Source organism: Microcaecilia unicolor, chromosome 1 (assembly GCF_901765095.1).
Source record: "Microcaecilia unicolor chromosome 1, aMicUni1.1, whole genome shotgun sequence".
NCBI classification, from domain to species: Eukaryota; Metazoa; Chordata; class Amphibia; order Gymnophiona; family Siphonopidae; genus Microcaecilia; species Microcaecilia unicolor.
In genome coordinates, this window is record NC_044031.1 from 449566497 (window position 1) to 449585841 (window position 19345).

Below are 19345 nucleotides of genomic sequence, written 5' to 3' on the forward strand. Positions count from 1 at the left end.
GTGTATGTTTGAGAGAGTGTGTGTGTGAGAGTGACTGTGCGAGTGTGTGTGTCAGAGAGTGTGTGTGTGTGTGTGTGAGAGAGAATGAGACTGGGTGTGAGTGTGAGTGTGTGTGTGTGTGTGTGAGAGAGAGAATGAGACTGGGTGTGAGTGTGTGTGTGTGCATATGTGAGACACTGTCAGTGTGAGAGAGTGAGAGCGAGAGTGTGTTTGACACAGATACAGTGTGTGTGAGAGAGATTGTGTGTGAGAGAGCGAGTGTGAGAGCATGAGGCATATTTTCAAAGCACTTAGCCTTCCAAAATTCCATAGGTTTCTATGGAACTTTGGAAGGCTAAGTGCTTTGAAAATGAGCCCCTATGTGTGCGAGACCGAGAGTGTATGAGACCGAGAGTTTGCAGAACCCCCTTCCCCCTCTCCCTCTCCCCTTCCACCCCTGTCTGATTTGCAGAAACCCCTCCCACTTCTTCCCATCTGAGTTGCAGGACCCCCCTCCCACTTCTTCCCATCCCCCCTCTCCCCTTCCCGCTTCACCTCTTGCCCGCTCTCTGAGTTGCAGGATCCCCCTCCTCCTTGTTCCCCTCCCCCTTCTTCCCATCCCCCCCGGCTACCCCCTGATATAGAACCCTCTTCCCTTTGCAGTTCCAGGACCCGCCCCTCCGTTTCCAGTGCATTTCCAGGAATCCCCTCCCACCCCCGTGTCATTTCAGAACCCCTCTCTGTAGTTTCAGGACCCCCTTCCCCCCCCCCCCCCATGTCGTTCATGACCCCCCCTTCCCTCCCTGTCGTTTCAGGACCCCCCCTCCCCACCTCTCTGGCCCTCCTCCTCGTAAGAGCTGGCTGTTGCTGAAAAGTTTGTACCTCCTGCACGCAGGGACGCCGCTTCACACAGCTTTCTCTTTCGCTTGTGTTTCAGCTGTTCCTGTGGTCCCGCCCTCAAGGGCGGGACCACACGAACAGCCGAAATTGAAGCGAAAGAAGAGGCTGCACCCTGCTTCTTTTTTGAAAGCTTTCAGGTCGAGGACTGAGCAGTGGCTGGGTTGACGTTGGGGGGGGGGGGAGGGTGGTAGCGTTGGCAACCTTGGGGGGGGGTGTGGAGGGAGGTAGCGTTGGCAACCTGGGGGGGGTGTAGGGGTGAGGGGCGCTGACTTTGGGGGGGGGTGGCGAAGGGCGGATACTGCGCCTCCAACGGGCTGTGCCCCGCTTCGTTTTTCCTTCAGCCTCGTAGCAATGGGTTAGCGATGCCATTCATTCAGTGTCAGTGCTCCGCCCTCGATGTCATCACATTTGACGCATGGGCGGGCCAGACACTCATGGAGGAAAATCGATCTCACCCACTTCACTTTTAGAACGTTGGGTAAGTGAGGCTTCATTAGAACGTTGGAGGTGCATTTTATATAGAGAGATGATATACTAAAAAGTAGTGTAACCAGCACTACTCTTCCAAAGGAGCGCTAGGCTAGCGTTTTGTTGCCTTTTGCAATCATATATCTGTGTCTTTTTCAAGATTGCTTTTATATGCTGTTTTGTGCCTTGAGGCACAGATACATGTTGATATCATCTACACAGACTCCTGAGGCAGGAACACAGCTGAAACACACTGCCGTGTCGAGTCTTTGATTTGATCTAATAAAGACCCTTCAATTTTGACATCGTCTCCTTGGTTCATTGGAAGACTTGTGCTGATTACACTACTTTTTCCTTTGAAGTTTGACAGTAGTGTTCCTTATCCCTCCTTGTTTTTGCTTTAAAATGATATATTAGACATGCATAGGTAATCATTGATTCAGCTGTTTGGGGAGGCTAAAGTCAGGCAGGGCTAGGGTCAGGGTATGGGCGGAACAACCAGAGCCCCCCTTGGAGTGGGGGGGGTGGGGGGGTCAACACCTATGTTAGCAGTAAAAGGACACTGGAGCACTTTTCAACACTGCAACGAAGAACTCCTTCACTGTATGGCTCCGGTGCAGCTGTATCAGTGTCTCCTCTGTTAGGAGTAGAGGAGTAGCCTAGTGGTTAGTGCAATGGGACTTTGATCCTGGTGAACTGGGTTAGATTCTCACTACAGCTCAAAAGTTTTGGCAAGTCACTTAATCCTCCATTGCCCCAGATACTAAATAAGTATCTGTATATAATATATAAACCACTTTGATTATAACCACAGAAAGTGGTATATCAAGTCTCATCCCCTTTCCCTTAACTAATGGCAATATGTACACTAAAGGAATTGTGTGTTAAAAAAAAAAAAAAACATAATCTAAATAATGCACTAACATAATACAACATATTAAACAGAATAATATTTGCAGTACTCTGTAAATATATGCAAGTACTTTGACATTTGGCTCCCAGACAGGCCTATCTTGCTAGACCAGAATCTTCCTATTGGCCATGTGAACAGTGGTGTTCAGTAATACTAACAAAAATCTTGTGATTAATAGAAACCAGATATGATTTGCCTATCATTTTTTTTTTTTTTGGAAGGTTGCCAAATGGCCACTAGGCTTCAGATATGCTGGCCTTTAGTTTATTGTCAAGTTATTAAACATCTTTGGAATATGTATTAGCTGGATCTTACCTACAGAGCAGCAGTCTGAGAACCAGAGAAGCCAGGGTTCAAATCCCACTGTCACTCCTTAAAATATTAGACAAGTCATATAGGTGCTATAAGGTCTATAAGATAATGAGTGGAATGGAACGGGTCAATGTGGAGCGTCTGTTCACGCTTTCCAAAAATACTAGGACAAGGGGGCATGCGATGAAGATGCAGTGTGGTAAACTTAAAACGAAATCGGAGGAAATTTTTCTTCACTCAACGCGTAGTTGGACTCTGGAATTCATTGCCGGAAAAAGTGGTTAAGGCGGTTAACTTAGCAGACTTCAAAAAAGGGTTGGACGGCTTCCTGGAGGAAAAGGCCATAGAATGTTATTGAATGGACGTGGGAATAATCCACTACCTCTGGGATGGGCAGGACAAATTGCTTGTTCTTTTGGCTGCTGTCGGTGACAGGGTGCTGGGCTCGATGGACCCTTGGTCTGTCCCAGCATGGCGATGCTTAATTACTTATGTACACAAAGGCATATTTTCAAAACACCTAGCTTTACAAAGTTACACAGCAACCTATAGAACTTTTTAAGTCTAAGTGCTTTGAAAATGAGCCTCTTAACTTTCCATTGCCTCAGGTATGAACAGATTAGATTGTAAGCTTTCAAGAGACAGGAAAACACCTACTGTGCTTTAATGTACCTAACATTGAACTACAACTGAATGAGGCATAAGCTACATCCAAATCCAAAATCCAGTACCAGGAATACAGTGAAGTAATACAAAAGCCTACAAAATCACTCAGGACCTATAAAGTTATTCTACCATCAGTATTAACTTCCAGAGGTCACATGTTTATGTTTATTAATACTTTATATGCCACTTTTACTAAACAAAAAAAGGTCAAAACAGTTCACAAACAAACGAATAAAGAACATCAAAACACCTCTGGACGAGCCAGACCTTTCAAGAGATATGCCGAGACAATGGCTTCCTTGAGCACTGGGTAATCATCACAATGGAGAAAGCACAGCCCCATCTGGACCCTGACAAAAGAACAAAAAAAGATGATTGAAACAACAGAATTCATTAGACATCTGCAAATACCAAATGAGACTCCAATGAACATCCAAAAACCGGAGCTGAAGAAATTTCTCCGGACAATCCTCCCTCCGAAAGGAGGGAAGAAAAAGTGGTTGATTCAAATGAAAGGCTGACACGACTTTCGGCAAAAATGAAGGCATGGTCTGCAACATCACTCCAGACTCCGAAAAACTGAAGAAATGGCTCGCAACACGACAAGGACTGGATCTCAGAGATCCAACGAACAGATGTAAAATAATCACCAAAAAGCCTTCTCAGAAGCCAGTCGCAACGGCTTGAACTGCGCGCCCTGCAGTGCACTCAGCACCAGATCCAACTTCCATGAAGGACACAAACGGCGAACCGGAGGACAAAGGTGCAGAGAGCCTCTCAAAAACGTCACCACATCCGAATGAACTGCTAGGGAAGACCCAGACACTCAACCCCAGAAAAAAGTCAAGGCCGCAACCTGCACGCGGATCGAATTGTAAGACAGGGCCTTCTGCAACCCGTCCTTCAGAAAGGTCAAAATCTGCGAAACTGACACTTGAAAAGGGGACCAGGCACGAGCCGTACACCATGCTTCAAAAGTGTGCCATACTTTGGCATAAGCTGTTGTATTGGAACGCTTCCTAGCCCAAAGCAAAGTAGCAATCACTAAATCTGAATAGCCTCTGCTCCTCAACCTTGCCCTCTCAAGAACCAAGCCCTAAGACCAGAGCGGGACCATCATCTGAACTGGGCCCTGATGTAGGAGCCCCGGTATCACAGGCAAAGGAAGAGGTGGTTCCACCATCACAAAACACAAAACCACACATTGTGGTTGATCTGAGTGGCAAAAAGATCCACCAAGGGGATGCCCCACACTCAGAAGATCTTGCAGGCTATGCCCATACTGAGAGACCACTCGTGAGGTTGCATTATCCTGCTCAGTCTATTGGCCAGGGTATTGTTTTTCCCCGCCAGACAAGTGGCTCGAAGGAACATGCCAGTCTAGCAGCCAAATGTCACATCCAGTAGGCCTCCTGACACAGATGCCGTGAGCCAGTGCCCCCGATTGATGGTGTAATAAATTGCAATCTGGTTGTCTGTTTGGATGAGAACAATTTGGTGAAATAGCCAATCTCTGAGCATTCCAGATCGCCCAGAGCTCCAGGAGATTGATCTGAAGATTCGTTTCCTGGGAAGACCAAGCTCCTTGCGCGTTTAGCCCATCTACATGAGCTCCCCATCCCAGGAGAGATGCATCAGTCATCAGCACTTTGAGGAAGTTGGAATGGAAGTCCCAGAGTCAAATTGGATGAAATGGTCCACCACTGAAGGGATGACATCATCTACACTCCCCATAGCTTGATACCACTGAGAAGCCAGGGTCCATTGAGCTGATCTCATATGAAGTCATGTCATGGGTGTAACGTACACCGTGGAAACCATGTGGCCCAACAATCTCAAGATCTGCCAAGCTGTGACCTGCTGAGAGGCTCGAACCTTGGATGCAAGTGCGACTAAATTGTCCACTCTCATGTCCAGGAGGTAGGCTTGAACCATCTGAGTATTGAGCAGGGCTCCAATGAATTCCAATCACTGGACAGGGTGAAAATGGGATTTGGGATAGTTTAAAATAAACTCTAGTAGCTCGAGCACCCGAACAGTCAACCGCATGGACTCCTCAGCTCTGTCCGAAGAGGTGCTCTTCACCAGCCAGTCGTCGAGATACAAGAACACATGGCCTCCCAGTCTGCTTAGTGATGCTACAACTACCGCTACACATTTGGTGAAGATCCTGGGAGCTGACAAGGCCAAAATGCAACACATGGTACTGAAAGTGATGAGATCCCAGTAAAAACTGATGATACTTCCGGTGGGCTGGAAGTATCGGAATATAAGTATAAGCATCTTAATCCAGAGAGCATAGGCAATCATTTTTCTGAATCATTGGGAAAAGGGTGCCCAGGGAAATTATCCTGAACTTTTTAACCTCCTCCCGAGTGGCAACTCGTCTGGGATGGACACTTTTACTGTGGCTATGCTCTGCTGGAGCCAGTCAAAAGCTCATTCCTTGCTTTGCCGAGGGAGAAGCTGGGGCCTTATGAGCAAGCTGTTGACGGGAACGAGCACGCTGGGGTTGAACCTGAGTAGGCTGGTGAGCTGAACAGTTGTACCTATGCCTAGGATAGTAGTAGGAACTCCTCCTTGGTTTGCCAAAAGTCCTCCTAGCTGAGCAGGTTGATGCAGAAGGTGCCCGACAGGAGAGACAAGAAATGGTATCAGTGTATTTTTTTGATTTGGTCAGAGACCTCCTCAACCTTCTCTTCAAAAAGGTTATCCCCCGGCAAGGGGCATCTGCCAACCTCTGCTGAACAGAATGTTCCAAGTCAGAAACACACAGCCATGAGAGTCTGCGCATTGATATACTGTACTTAACACCATCTCCCAAACTGCAGGCTTGGGGACAATGACCAGCCCCCAGACACTGAAGACACAAAACGTGCCTATCAGTGAGTGAAATCGTCCGGCTGCACCGCATGCACTTCTTGCAGCCGCTGGCAGGCTTCGATGACATGAGCGAAAAAATCACGCCGGTGAAATCAAAATTCGCAATGATGCCAAAAGAGAGCACCAAAAATAGGGAAAAACCCATACGGGCAGCCGAAAAAGCCGCTTCCGACAACGAAAGAAAACTTAACAGGAGAAAACTACAGAATAGAGGAAAAGTTTGTTTTTTTTAAACAAGAACACAACGGACTAAATTCTGACACGTTCCGAAAGGAAAAAAGCGGCGAAAAATGCGCGAGGGTTCTCCTTGAGGCACAGAACAACCGTAAACATCTGTCTTGAGCCGCGGAAAAAAGAAGACTGAGGAACACGCTCTCGTGCGGGCGGGAAGGCGGTCGCGCATGCAAGGGCTAGCAAATGTTTGTTGCTAGGAAGATCTCCGATCTGGGGCTGCCGTCGGACGTCACCCACATGTGAGAACAAGCCGCCTGCTTGTCCTCGGAGAACTGCCTTTTAGAACAAGAGTTTTTGGCTGTTTAGTTTCTACCTCTAGAAAAGGTTTCAGTTTAAAGCTATGGGGAAAATGCCTATTTCTAGAGAAAAATTCAGTTTAAAACTATGGGGAAAGGGTTTGTACACTATGGCAACTAGTTAATAATGCTTGCTTTTCTCTCTCTTTTTATTCCCCCCTTAATACTAAACTAGGTCCTGCTTGCTTTTCCCTCTCTCTCTCTTTTTATTCCCCCTTAATACTAAACTAGATCCTGCAGTGCCTGCTAGATTCTATTAATGCTGTGGTACAAAGTTTCTAAAACTAAGTGGAAAAGACTATAGAGATTTCCGAAGGCATCCCCATTGTGTTGGAGGAAGTGTGGGCAGAAGGGTACAATGGATCATCTCTGGTGGTCTTGCTTTAAGGCTCGGGCTTTCTGGAAAGCAATTCAACACAGACTCCAGAGTTGGCTCTCTAAGCCTATAAAGTGGTCACCTGAATTTTTTCTTTTTCCTAAAAATCCTCCTGGCCTTACTACATCCCAGTCCTCATTGGTTTGCCATGCTATGTCAGCCGCTAGGGTCACTCTGGCCGCTCATTGGAAGTCTCCTCAGGTTCCTTCTTTGGTAAAATGGTTAAATAAGCTGTGGTACATTTGTGAAATGGAGAGGCTTTTGGCCATACGTCGCAAAACTCTGTCCAAGTGGGAAGCTATTTGGGAACCCTTTGTGTCACATTGTTCATGTTGAGAATCTGTGGTTGGAAGGTGGAGGGGGAGGTGGGGGTTAGGGGGAAGGATGGGGGGGGGGTTTCCTTCTTTGGGGGGGGAGGTATCAAGTAAAATCTTGTTACAAATCTTAGGAGTATTTTGTAAGCTAACTCTCTAGTTTTGAGAGGTTAATACACTATTTGTTTCTGCTGTTCGTTTGAAATTGCAGTTATACCTGAGTTGTATTTGCCTATGTTTTTTTTTATTTGTTTGTTACATTTGTATCCCACATTTTCCCACCTATTTGCAGGCTCAATGTGGCTTACATAGTACCGTAAAGTGAATGATACATACCTGTAGCAGGTGTTCTCCGAGGACAGCAGGCTGATTGTTCTCACGACTGGGTGACGTCCGCGGCAGCCCCCACCAACCGGAAAAGGCTTCGCGGGACGGTCGGCACGCAGGGCACGCCCACCGCGCATGCGCGGCCGTCTTCCCGCCCGTGCGCGACCGCTCCCGCCAGTTGAATGACAAGCAATAAAATATGAAACACAACTCCAAAGGGGAGGAGGGAGGGTAGGTGAGAACAATCAGCCTGCTGTCCTCGGAGAACACCTGCTACAGGTATGTATCATTCACTTTCTCCGAGGACAAGCAGGCTGCTTGTTCTCACGACTGGGGTATCCCTAGCTCTCAGGCTCACTCAAAACAAGAACCCAGGTCAATTGAATCTCGCAACGGCGAGGGTACAACAGAAAATTGACCTACGAAGAACAACTAACTGAGAGTGCAGCCTGACCAGAATAAATTCGGGTCCTGGAGGGTGGAGTTGGATTTACACCCCAAACAGATTCTGCAGCACCGACTGCCCGAACCGACTGTCGCGTCGGGTATCCTGCTGGAGGCAGTAATGTGATGTGAATGTGTGGACAGATGACCACGTCGCAGCCTTGCAAATCTCTTCAATAGTGGCTGACTTCAAGTGGGCCACCGACGCTGCCATGGCTCGAACACTATGAGCCGTGACATGACCCTCAAGAGCCAGCCCAGTCTGGGCGTAAGTGAAGGAAATGCAATATGCTAGCCAATTGGAGATGGTGCGTTTCCCGACAGCGACCCCTAGCCTGTTAGGGTCGAAAGAAACAAACAATTGGGCGGACTGTCTGTGGGGCTGTGTCCGCTCCAAGTAGAAGGCCAATGCTCTCTTGCAGTCCAATGTGTGCAACTGACGTTCAGCAGGGCGGGTATGCGGCCTGGGGAAGAATGTTGGCAAGACAATTGACTGGTTAAGATGGAACTCCGACACCACCTTCGGCAGGAACTTTGGGTGGGTGCGGAGCACTACTCTGTTGTGATGAAATTTGGTATACGGAGCATGAGCTACCAGGGCTTGAAGCTCACTGACCCTACGAGCTGAAGTAACTGCCACCAAGAAAATGACCTTCCAGGTCAAGTACTTCAGATGGCCAGTATTCAGTGGCTCAAAAGGAGGTTTCATCAGCTGGGTGAGGACGACGTTGAGATCCCATGACACTGTAGGAGGCTTGATAGGGGGCTTTGACAAAAGCAAGCCTCTCATGAATCGAACGACTAAAGGCTCTCCAGAGATGGCTTTACCTTCCACACGATAATGGTAAGCACTAATCGCACTAAGGTGATTCCTTACTGAGTTGGTCTTGAGGCCAGACTCTGATAAGTGCAGAAGGTATTCAAGCAGGTTCTGCGCAGGGCAAGAACGAGGTTCTAGGGCCTTGCTCTCACACCAAACGACAAACCTCCTCCACTTGAAAAAGTAACTCTTTTTAGTGGAATCCTTCCTAGAGGCAAGCAAGACCCGGGAGACACCCTCAGACAGACCCAACGCAGCGAAGTCTACGCCCTCAACATCCAGGCCGTGAGAGCCAGGGATTGAAGGTTGGGGTGCAGCAACGCTCCGTCGTTCTGTGAAATGAGAGTCGGAAAACACTCCAATCTCCACGGTTCTTCTGAGGACAACTCCAGAAGAAGAGGGAACCAGATCTGACGGGGCCAAAAGGGCGCTATCAGAATCATGGTGCCGCGGTCTTGCTTGAGCTTCAGTAAGGTCTTCCCCACCAAAGGTATGGGAGGATAAGCATACAGGAGGCCGGTCCCCCAATGAAGGAGAAAGGCATCTGACGCTAGCCTGCCGTGTGTCTGAAGTCTGGAACAGAACAGAGGCAGCTTGTGGTTGGTCTGAGAGGCGAAAAGATCCACCGAGGGGGTGCCCCACTCTCGGAAGATCTTGCGTACCACTCTGGAATGGAGCGACCACTCGTGCGGTTGCATGACTCTGCTCAGTCTGTCGGCCAGACTGTTGTTTACGCCTGCCAGGTACGTGGCTTGGAGGAGCATGCCAAACCGGCACGCCCAACGCCACATCCCGACGGCTTCCTGACACAGGGGGCGAGATCCGGTGCCCCCCTGCTTGTTGACGTAATACATTGCAACCTGATTGTCTGTCCGAATTTGGATAATTTGGTAGGACAGCCGATCTCTGAAAGCCTTCAGTGCGTTCCAGATCGCTCGGAGCTCCAGGAGGTTGATCTGCAGATCCTTTTCCTGGAGGGACCACAGACCCTGGGTGTGAAGCCCATCGACATGAGCTCCCCACCCCAGGCGAGATGCATCCGTCGTCAGCACTTTCGTGGGCTGCGGAATTTGGAATGGACGTCCCAGGGTCAAATTGGTCCGGATGGTCCACCAGAGCAGTGAAGTGCGGCAACTGGTGGAGAGGCGGATGACATCTTCTAGATCCCCGGTGGCTTGAAACCACTGGGAAGCTAGGGTCCATTGAGCAGATCTCATGTGAAGACGAGTCATGGGAGTCACATGAACTGTGGAGGCCATATGACCCAGAAGTCTCAACATCTGCCGAGCTGTGACCTGCTGAGACGCTCTGGTCTGCGAAGCCAGGGCCAGGAGATTGGTGGCCCTCGCTTCGGGAAGGTAGGCCTGAGCCGTCTGGGCATTCAGCAGAGCTCCTATGAATTCCAGAGACTGTGTTGGCTGGAGATGGGACTTTGGGTAATTTATCACAAACCCCAGCAGCTCCAGAAGTCGAGTAGTGCACTGCATAGACCGGAGGGCTCCCGCCTCCGAGGTGTTCTTGACCAGCCAATCGTCGAGATATGGGAACACGTGCACTCCCAGCTTGCGTAGGTAGGCCGCTACCACCACGAGGCACTTGGTAAACACTCGTGGAGCAGAGGCGAGCCCAAAGGGCAGCACACAATACTGAAAGTGCCGTGCGCCCAGGCGGAATCTGAGATACTGTCTGTGAGCTGGCAGTATCGGTATGTGAGTATATGCGTCCTTTAAATCCAGGGAACATAGCCAGTCGTTTTTCTGAATCATTGGCAGAAGGGTGCCCAAGGAAAGCATCCTGAACTTTTCTTTGACCAGGAATTTGTTCAGGCCTCTCAGGTCTAGGATGGGACGCATCCCCCCTGTTTTCTTTCCACAAGGAAGTACCTGGAATAGAATCCCTGCCCTTCCTGCCCGGGTGGTACGGGCTCGACCGCATTGGCGCTGAGAAGGGCGGAGAGTTCCTCTGCAAGTACCTGCTTGTGATGGGAGCTGAAAGATTGAGCTCCCGGAGGACAATTTGGAGGCAGGGAGGCCAAATTCAGGGCGTATCCGCACCGCACTATTTGGAGAACCCACTGGTCGAAGGTTATGAGAGGCCACCTTTGGTGAAAAAAACTTAACCTCCCCCCGACCGGCAGATCGTCCGGTACGGACACTTTGAGGGCGGCTATGTTCCCGAGGATCCAGTCAAAAGCCCGTCCCCGGCTTTTGCTGTGGAGGCGCAGGGGGCTGCTTAGGCGCACGCTGTTGACGAGAACGAGCGCGCTGGGGCTGTCCCTGTGCCTGGCGAGGCCTTCGGGCCGGCTGGTTGTACCTACGCTTTGCAAAAGAATAGGGCGCAGCCTGCCGGGCCCGGGAAAAACGTCCACCTGCTGAGGTGGATGCTGAAGGCGCCCGGTGGGAGAGCTTGTCGAGGGCGGTTTCCCGCTGATGCAGTTGGTCCACCAGCTGCTCGACCTTCTCACCAAAAATGTTATCCCCCCGGCAAGGGACGTCGGCCAGTCTCTGCTGGGTGCGGTTGTCCAGGTCAGAGGCACGCAGCCATGAGAGCCTGCGCATCACTATACCTTGGGCCGCAGCACGAGATGCCACGTCACAGGTGTCATAGATACCCCTGGACAGGAACTTTCTGCACGCCTTCAGCTGCCTGACCACCTCCTGATACGGCCTGGACTGCTCCGGCGGGAGCTTATCGACCAGGTCCGCCAGTTGTTGCACATTAGTCCGCATGTGGATGCTCATATAGAGCAGGTATGACTGGATGCGGGTCACGAGCATGGAGGATTGGTAGGCCTTCCTCCCAAACGAGTCCAGAGTGCGAGACTCCCGCCCCGGGGGCGCCGAGGCAGTATCCCTCGAACTCCGTGCCCTCTTGAGAGCAGAATCCACGACCGCCGAGTCATGGGGCAGTTGGGGCCGCATTAACTCTGGGTCAGAGTGGATCCTGTACTGGGACTCTGCTTTCTTGGGAATGGTGGGGTTAGTTAACGGTCGCACCCAGTTCCGAAGCAGTGTCTCCTTGAGGACATTGTGCAGCGGCACCGTGGAGGACTCTCTAGGTGGTGATGAATAGTCGAGGACCTCGAGCATCTCGGCCCTCGGCTCTTCCACAGAGACCACGGGAAAGGGAATGCTAATAGACATATCCCGCACAAAGGAGGCAAAGGAGAGACTCTCAGGAGGTGAGAGCTTCCTCTCCGGTGAAGGCGTGGGGTCCGAGGGAAGGCCCGTAGACTCCTCTGAGGAGAAATATCTAGGGTCCTCCTCTTCCCCCCACGAGGCCTCATCCTCGGTATCGGACATAAGCTCATGTAGCTGAGTCCTGAACCGGGCCCGGCTCGACGTCGAGGCACCGAGGTCTCGGTGTCGTCGAGCGGTGGACTCCCGCGTCGGCGGGGACGGAGCTCCCTCCATCGACGTCGACGGGGACTCCACCTGCGTGGCGGTCGAGACCGGCGCCGCAAGCGGCGGCGGTTGTCGACGGCCCCGGCGCCGGGCTAGAGCTCGCCGGCGCCACAGACATCGGCGCCGAGGGCGCAAGCACCCCCGGCGCCGGCACAGCCTGGCGCATCAGCCCTTCCAGGATCCCCGGAAGGATGGCTCTGAGGCACTCGTCCAGGCCCGCTGCCGGGAAAGGCGGTGGGGCCGGTAGGGGTGTCGGTGCCAGAAGCTGATGGGGGCCAGGAGACGGCACCGAGGTGCCGGAACCCTGACGCGTCGGTACCTCCACAACCGACGGGGACCTCTCCTCTCGGCGATGACGCTTCGGCGTCGCCTCCTCTCCGATGTCCGGATGCACCGAGGGCGACCGGTGACGACGCTTCTTGTCCTTCTTTCGATGCGCGTCACCGGCGCCGGGAGGTATGGAGGAGGAGGAGGACGATCCCCCTCGGTCTCGAGGAGCCGGGTCAGACAGGGTTCGGTCCCGTGGACCACGGGCTGAGGGAGTGACCGGGGCCGACTGCCCACGCGGCGGCTCACCTCCACCCTCGCCGGCGGACCGGCGGGCCGACGGGACCTGTTCTCCTGGGGTCGATGCCATCGGTGCCGATGTCTCGGGCATCGATACCGGTACCGAAGGACCGGGCGTCGATACCGATGCCGTCGAGGTCGACGTCGAGGGGCCGGCGCAAATTCCAAAAAGACGGTCCCGCAGAACTTGCCTCGCAACTTGAGTCCGTTTCCGGAGACCGAGACACAGGGAACACGACTTGATATTGTGCTCCGGCCCGAGGCACTGGAGGCACCAAGCGTGGGTGTCGGTCTGCGAGATCGGCCGGCCGCAGCGACCACACTTTTTAAATCCACTCGGGACCTTCGAGGACATCGACGGAAAAATCGCGTCGGCGAAGTCAAAGTAGTCAATGGTGGCGAAAATCACACCTCGAAAAAAGAAAACGACCGTGCGGCCACTAGGCCGCAACGCGGCGTCCCCGCTGGAAACGAGGGAAAAAGGGAGCGCGTGCTCCACACGCTCAGGTTTTTTTTTTTTTTTTGAAAAAGAAAAGGGAAACCGGCGGTAACAAAAAAATTAAATAGAAAAAACAACGATCCGCGTAAACGCGATCGACTTTCCGGCGGCTGAAAGCAGAGAGAGCGGCAAAGCACGACTCTCTCCAGACACGGAAAAAAAGGAACTGGCGGGAGCGGTCGCGCACGGGCGGGAAGATGGCCGCGCATGTGCGGTGGGTGTGCCCTGCGTGCCGACCGTCCCGCGAAGCCTTTTCCGGTTGGTGGGGGCTGCCGCGGACGTCACCCAGTCGTGAGAACAAGCAGCCTGCTTGTCCTCGGAGAAAGGCGTTCGCCAATTCTGGTATGAACAAATACTGTAATGTTGTGGTAGAATACGGTTCGTGTTGTAACCAGGTACCTCTAGGTGCAGCCAAGGATAGAACAATCTCCTTCAGCCACAGGCTCCTGGTATAGTCAAGAAAACAAATGTCCACCAGCAACTTCAATTTTAAGGCTTTTATTCAATGCAGGTTTCTAGTACACCTGATACAGGTTCCAACAGCAGCATTCGCCTTTAATCTTAAGCACATGTAAGCCACCTGAAAGTGTGTGGCAAATAGTCCCCTTCAAGCAGTAGGCTACCAGCACCTACCGGTATTCAATGCAGGCTCACAGTCAGCTTCAGTCTGGGCTCTTTATCCAGTGCACAATAAACAGTAATTCAATTCCCAAGACAAACAGTTCAATAAGTTCATCATCCCAGTTCAATCACAAAGCAGCCTTTACTTTCAGGAGGTTTCAATACTTTAGGGACTTCCTCACACCCAAGGGATTTCAGCCTGCTTCAGTACTTTAGGGACCTCTCTTGCCCAAGGATTTTCAGCCTGCAACTGCTTCTCTCCTCCTGAACTGAACTCTCGAGACTCCTTCCCACCTGCCTAATCAATCCCTGGCTTCTGCTCTCACAACCAATCATTCTCCTTCCATTAGCTTCCCCCACACCCATAGCAGCTGAGTTAAACATTAGACTAATGATGAGCTCCTGCACACAGAGTTTCCTATCTTTCTTTCCCCCTAGTGGCAGCCACTCTACACATCCTGCCAGCTTATACCCATGTCTTCCCCGATTGCAGCTAGGAGTCCAGTCCGGGTTCCTCATCTCACCCCCTGGCTCCTTGCCTACAACACCTTCTGGGACTTGTATTTCAGACTGAAACTGCCTTAACCCAACTATCCTGGATGTGACTTTATCACAGTGTATACAGACACATTAGGGAATCGTAGAGAGGAAGAGTTATTATATGTCCATTATGAGTTTTAGTTTTGTTGTGTTGCAGGGTACAGGCATTTAAGTTGGGTCAGTAGGGTATGCCTTTTTGAACAGGTTAGTTTTTAATGATTTCCGGAAGTTTAGGTGATCATAAGTTGTTTTCACGGCTTTTGGTAATGCGTTCCATAGCTCTGTGCTTATATAGGAAACGCTGGATGCATAGGTTGATTTGTATTTGAGTCCTTTGCAGCTTGGGAAGTGGAGACTTAGGTATGTTCGTGTTGATCCTGTTGTGTTTCTGGTTGGTAGGTCTATGAGGTCTGTCATGTATCCCGGGGCTTCGCCATAGATAATTTTATGAACTCGGGTGCAGATTTTGAAAGCAATACGTTCTTTGATTGGGAGCCAGTGCAGTTTTTCTCGGAGGGGTTTGGCGCTTTCGAATCGCGTTTTTCCAAATATAAGCCTGGCTGCCGTATTTTGAGCAGTCTGAAGTTTCTTTATAGTTTGTTCTTTGCATCCCGCATAAATTCCGTTGCAGTAGTCTACATTGCTTAGTACCACTGATTGTATCAAGTTGCGAAATGTTTCCCTCGGGAAGAATGGTTTCACGCGTTTGAGTTTCCACATTGAGTGGAGCATTTTCTTTGTTGTAGATTTCACTTGGTTCTCAAGTGTGAGGTTACGGTCGATTGTAACACCGAGAATTTTCAGCCTGTCTGAGATAGGGAGGGTATAATCTGGGGTGTTTATGTTTGTGGGTTTGTTCGTATTGTATTGGGATGTGACTTATTTGCCTCTGTAATGTCTCTCAAAACCTAATAAAGACTTCTACAAATTAAAAAAAAACAAACTTAAAACCGGGCAAACCAACTCTAAGTTAAATAAAGGAAAGGTAAAATAGGTTCCAACAAGAGCAGCTCAATTATAAAGACGAAAGACTAGCAGAAGGTACAAAAAAAATAGCTCTCTAAGACCGAGCGAATGAGGAGAGGGCAAGAAAAACACCTTCTCCTCATGCGGAAAAAGAAGAACTGAGGAGACAGCATTCATGTGACTGGCAGGAAGGCATTCGCGCTCCACAAAGGTCTAATTTAGCTTTGGTAAATACCAGACCAGGGGACACAGATCGGCATCACTTATGACAACCAACTTGTGAGAATATAGAAGCCTGCTTGTCCTCGGAGAATAGCAGTTTGACAAACACGGTCTTAACTTACCTGATTTATAACTTCTATTTTCACTGAATATCAATTTGTTCTTTACCTTATCCACTTTTGCTCAGCTGTTGACAGCACTACCATAAACCAACTCCATCCTTACCTTATCAGTTGCTTGATCTAAAAATTCTTTTACCCAGAACATATAGCCTGAGCTATTGGCACTACTGTGGCAGCCTGAGCTAGCTAAGACAGAAACACACACATGTATTGCACTTACTTGACAGCCTCTTTGATATTGATTGGAAGGCCAGTATACATATTTACAGGCTTCAGAAGCTGATTTATTCCATTTTTTCTAGTAGCGATCTGCTTTGCAATGTAGGCCTTCTTCCAGTATCCCTGTTCCTTCTCCTGAATGGATGCCACACTCAGTAAGTTAACAGTACCTTTTACTGCTTTAGGTTTCCAGTTAAAAATTTTCAATGAAGAAATACTGGAGTAAATTCTGTACCATATAAGGCTGCAAAAAATGTAAAGGAATCAGTCATTTAAAAAAAAAATGAGGAGAAACAAAAGCAAGAACAGAAGTTTCATCTCAGCTTTGTAACCTCTCTCCATCCCTATCCAACTCCTCCCTTCACTAAGCTCTGCCATGATATAACAGGTCTGTTAATAATTTAATAATGCACTCTTCCCCGATCTCTTAAGTGCCCTTTCCCAATGCTCTGCTGCACAGTTGTTCCTTGTACTATTTCTGCCTTTTCCTTCACTCCAAAGGATAAAAAGATCCCACCTTAATTTTAGACCACTGAAGCACAGCTCCATTGCTGCCCTCCTAAGGCTTATCTGCTGTACTAATCACCTTTTTACAGTCCATGCCACTTCAACTCAATGCTATTTCAAAGAGAAATAGACCATAATAAAAATGAGCAGTTGTGCAGTAGGGGCTGAAATCCAGAGCAGCACTGCAATAATGCTTTAGAGGCATACACATACAATATGCTTTTTAAAAAATATATTTATTGTTTAGTGATGCAGTTGGCAATTAAAACTAGCAAAAAAATGAATCTGCTGATTTTCCCTTCATTTGTGTATGGTTTTAATTAAATTGTTTTCTTAGTTACTCCCACTGATATGAACACTACGAAATCGAGGGATTTGCTGCAAGAGTTCATCAGAATTCCCATGCAGGTTTCACAAAAATATATACAGATATTCCTAATAATTTACTATGTACAGCTGTTAAACTAATTTAGGGTTGAAATTCTATATTTTTTTTGCTGGAAAGAAAGTTGCCTACCAGGTGTTCTAAGAGTAGGATACCAGTCCACACCATTAGTACAACTTATATTCCACATCATCCCGGCACAATTTCAATATTTTATTTATTTGTTACATTTATACCCCCCATTTTCCCACCTTTTTGCAGGCTCAATGTGGCTTACAAAGTACCATAAAGGCATTTGCCATTACGGTTGATAACAAATAAAAGACTGTGTTGTAGACAAATGAGCTAGATGTGGTTCAGGTGTCACGGGGTCAAGGGGAATGAGGATAGTAAATTGTCCAGTACGATTGTTGGTTATGTTGTGTTGCTGTGTGTGGGGAGTTATGTTGGATCAGTGGGGTAGGCTTTTTTGAAGAGGTGGGTTTTTAATGATATCCTGAAGTTTAGATGGTCATGGATTGTTTTCATAGCATACGGGAGTCCATTCCATAGTTGTGAGCTTATGTAGGAGAAGCTGGATGCATAAGTTGTTTTGTATTTTAGCCCTTTGCAGTTTGGGTAATGTAGGTTTAGGTAAGATCGTGCTGATCTGAATCTGTTTCTAGTTGGTAGGTCTATGAGGTCTGTCATGTATCCTGGGACTACGCCATAGATGATTTTATGGACCAAAGTGCAGATTTTGAAGATGATCCGTTCTTTGATTGGGAGCCAGATTAAACAACATATAAACAAAAAAAAAAAATAACAGCAAGATATATCATAAGCCTATAAATCCCATGCCTAGTGGGTATCATCACGGATGGAGTCCAGAGACACAACTGTTCTCTTCTACCCCTACAAGCTTGTCTGCACTCAGTTACTCTTTGATTACAGGAACATCAATTAGTGCTTAACAAAGATAAAATTGTGGCATGCTGATTTTCAGAGCAGTAATACTACTGTCGGTCCCTGTACAAATGTTCAGAGCTTCCATCATTCCTGTTTCAAATTTTTGATATCTCGGAGTCATTCTGGACTCACTTGATCTATTTTACCACACATTTCATCCTTAGCTAAAATTTGGTTTCTAAATTTTCGGAGATTAAGAACTATTCAGCACTCTTTTGACCAAAACCAATTGCATGCTCTCATATTATCCTTCTTCACATCTCACCTGGACTATTGCAACATCATCTATGCTGGCTTACCTCAATCAACAATAAAGAAACTGCAAACGCATTCTTTGTCGTTTCCACTGATATGACCATACCACACCCTTACTTAAGCAATTCCATCGGTTACCAGTTCATCAGCACATCATTTATAAGATAGCTATCTTAATTTTTAAGGCTCTCAGGATCGGATCGCCTGAATTTCCTCCCTGATGATTCCATACTCTCCAGCACAGGTTCTGCGTTCAATAAACAATCATCGTTTGATTCTTCCAAGCCCAAAATTTGCACATTTATAATTTACCAGAAACTGTGCTTTCTTCTTTTTGGCACCCCATGTTTGGAATAACCTCCCATTATCCCTCTGCAGTAACACATCATTAAAGCAGTTGAAATCAGAACTCAAAACCTATTTATTTATAAAAGCATACAGATCTCCAGATAAATACTTTTTCTTCCTCCTCTTTGCCTCCTTCCATTTTTATATGACTTCCCTTCATTCATGCCTCTCAATCTATTTGTATGTGTCCTGCATGGTATGAAAGTTTTACTTTTTGCACTTTCCTATCACAAAAATGGCATTCCTTTTCCATATATATGATGTAGTATGTAAACCACTTAGTTCTGCCTAGTCAAAGTGATATAGAAAGTACCTATAAACTATAGTCTGTGTCATCTGTGCTCTACAGCATAGATTTGCAACACACAGTACACATACTTCAAGGGGTACACAGCTCGTGTTGAGAACTTATGAGGATTCCTGCCTTGCCTCCCTCCCACTGCCATCCACACTGTTGTTGCTATTTCCCCAACTTACAGCAGTCGTACAGCCCCAATCTCCAAGCCCATGTTTCTGCATCTGCTGTGGTCCCCTGCCCCTCCCCCCAACCTCAACATTCTGTTCTGGAACAGGGGACAGGCAGAGCCGACAACTTGCACTTGAAAACTTGGGCAGCATGGTTGCTGTAAGTTGCAGTGCTGCAGCCGCTGTGACTTCTGCTCTGGAGAAGCAGCAGGGGAGGGAGGAGAACAGAAAGTGCATGGGAAAAGATAGATATTGGAAGAGTGCGGCGAGAAAAAAGTGAGACACTGGATGGAAGAGTGGTGCGAGAAACAGGGGAGACACTGGATGGAAGAGTGGGGCAAGAAA

At 48.6% G+C, this 19345-nt stretch overlaps 1 protein-coding gene across 1 annotated transcript in view; it reads right to left on the bottom strand.

The window, feature by feature from the left end:
- Positions 1-19345, bottom strand: part of FBXO15 (F-box protein 15) — a 191982-nt gene that overhangs the window by 127805 nt on the left and 44832 nt on the right. Inside the window, 1 exon segment of the mRNA XM_030212777.1 lies at positions 16094-16336. Within this exon segment, the coding sequence (XP_030068637.1) occupies positions 16094-16336 (243 nt within the window).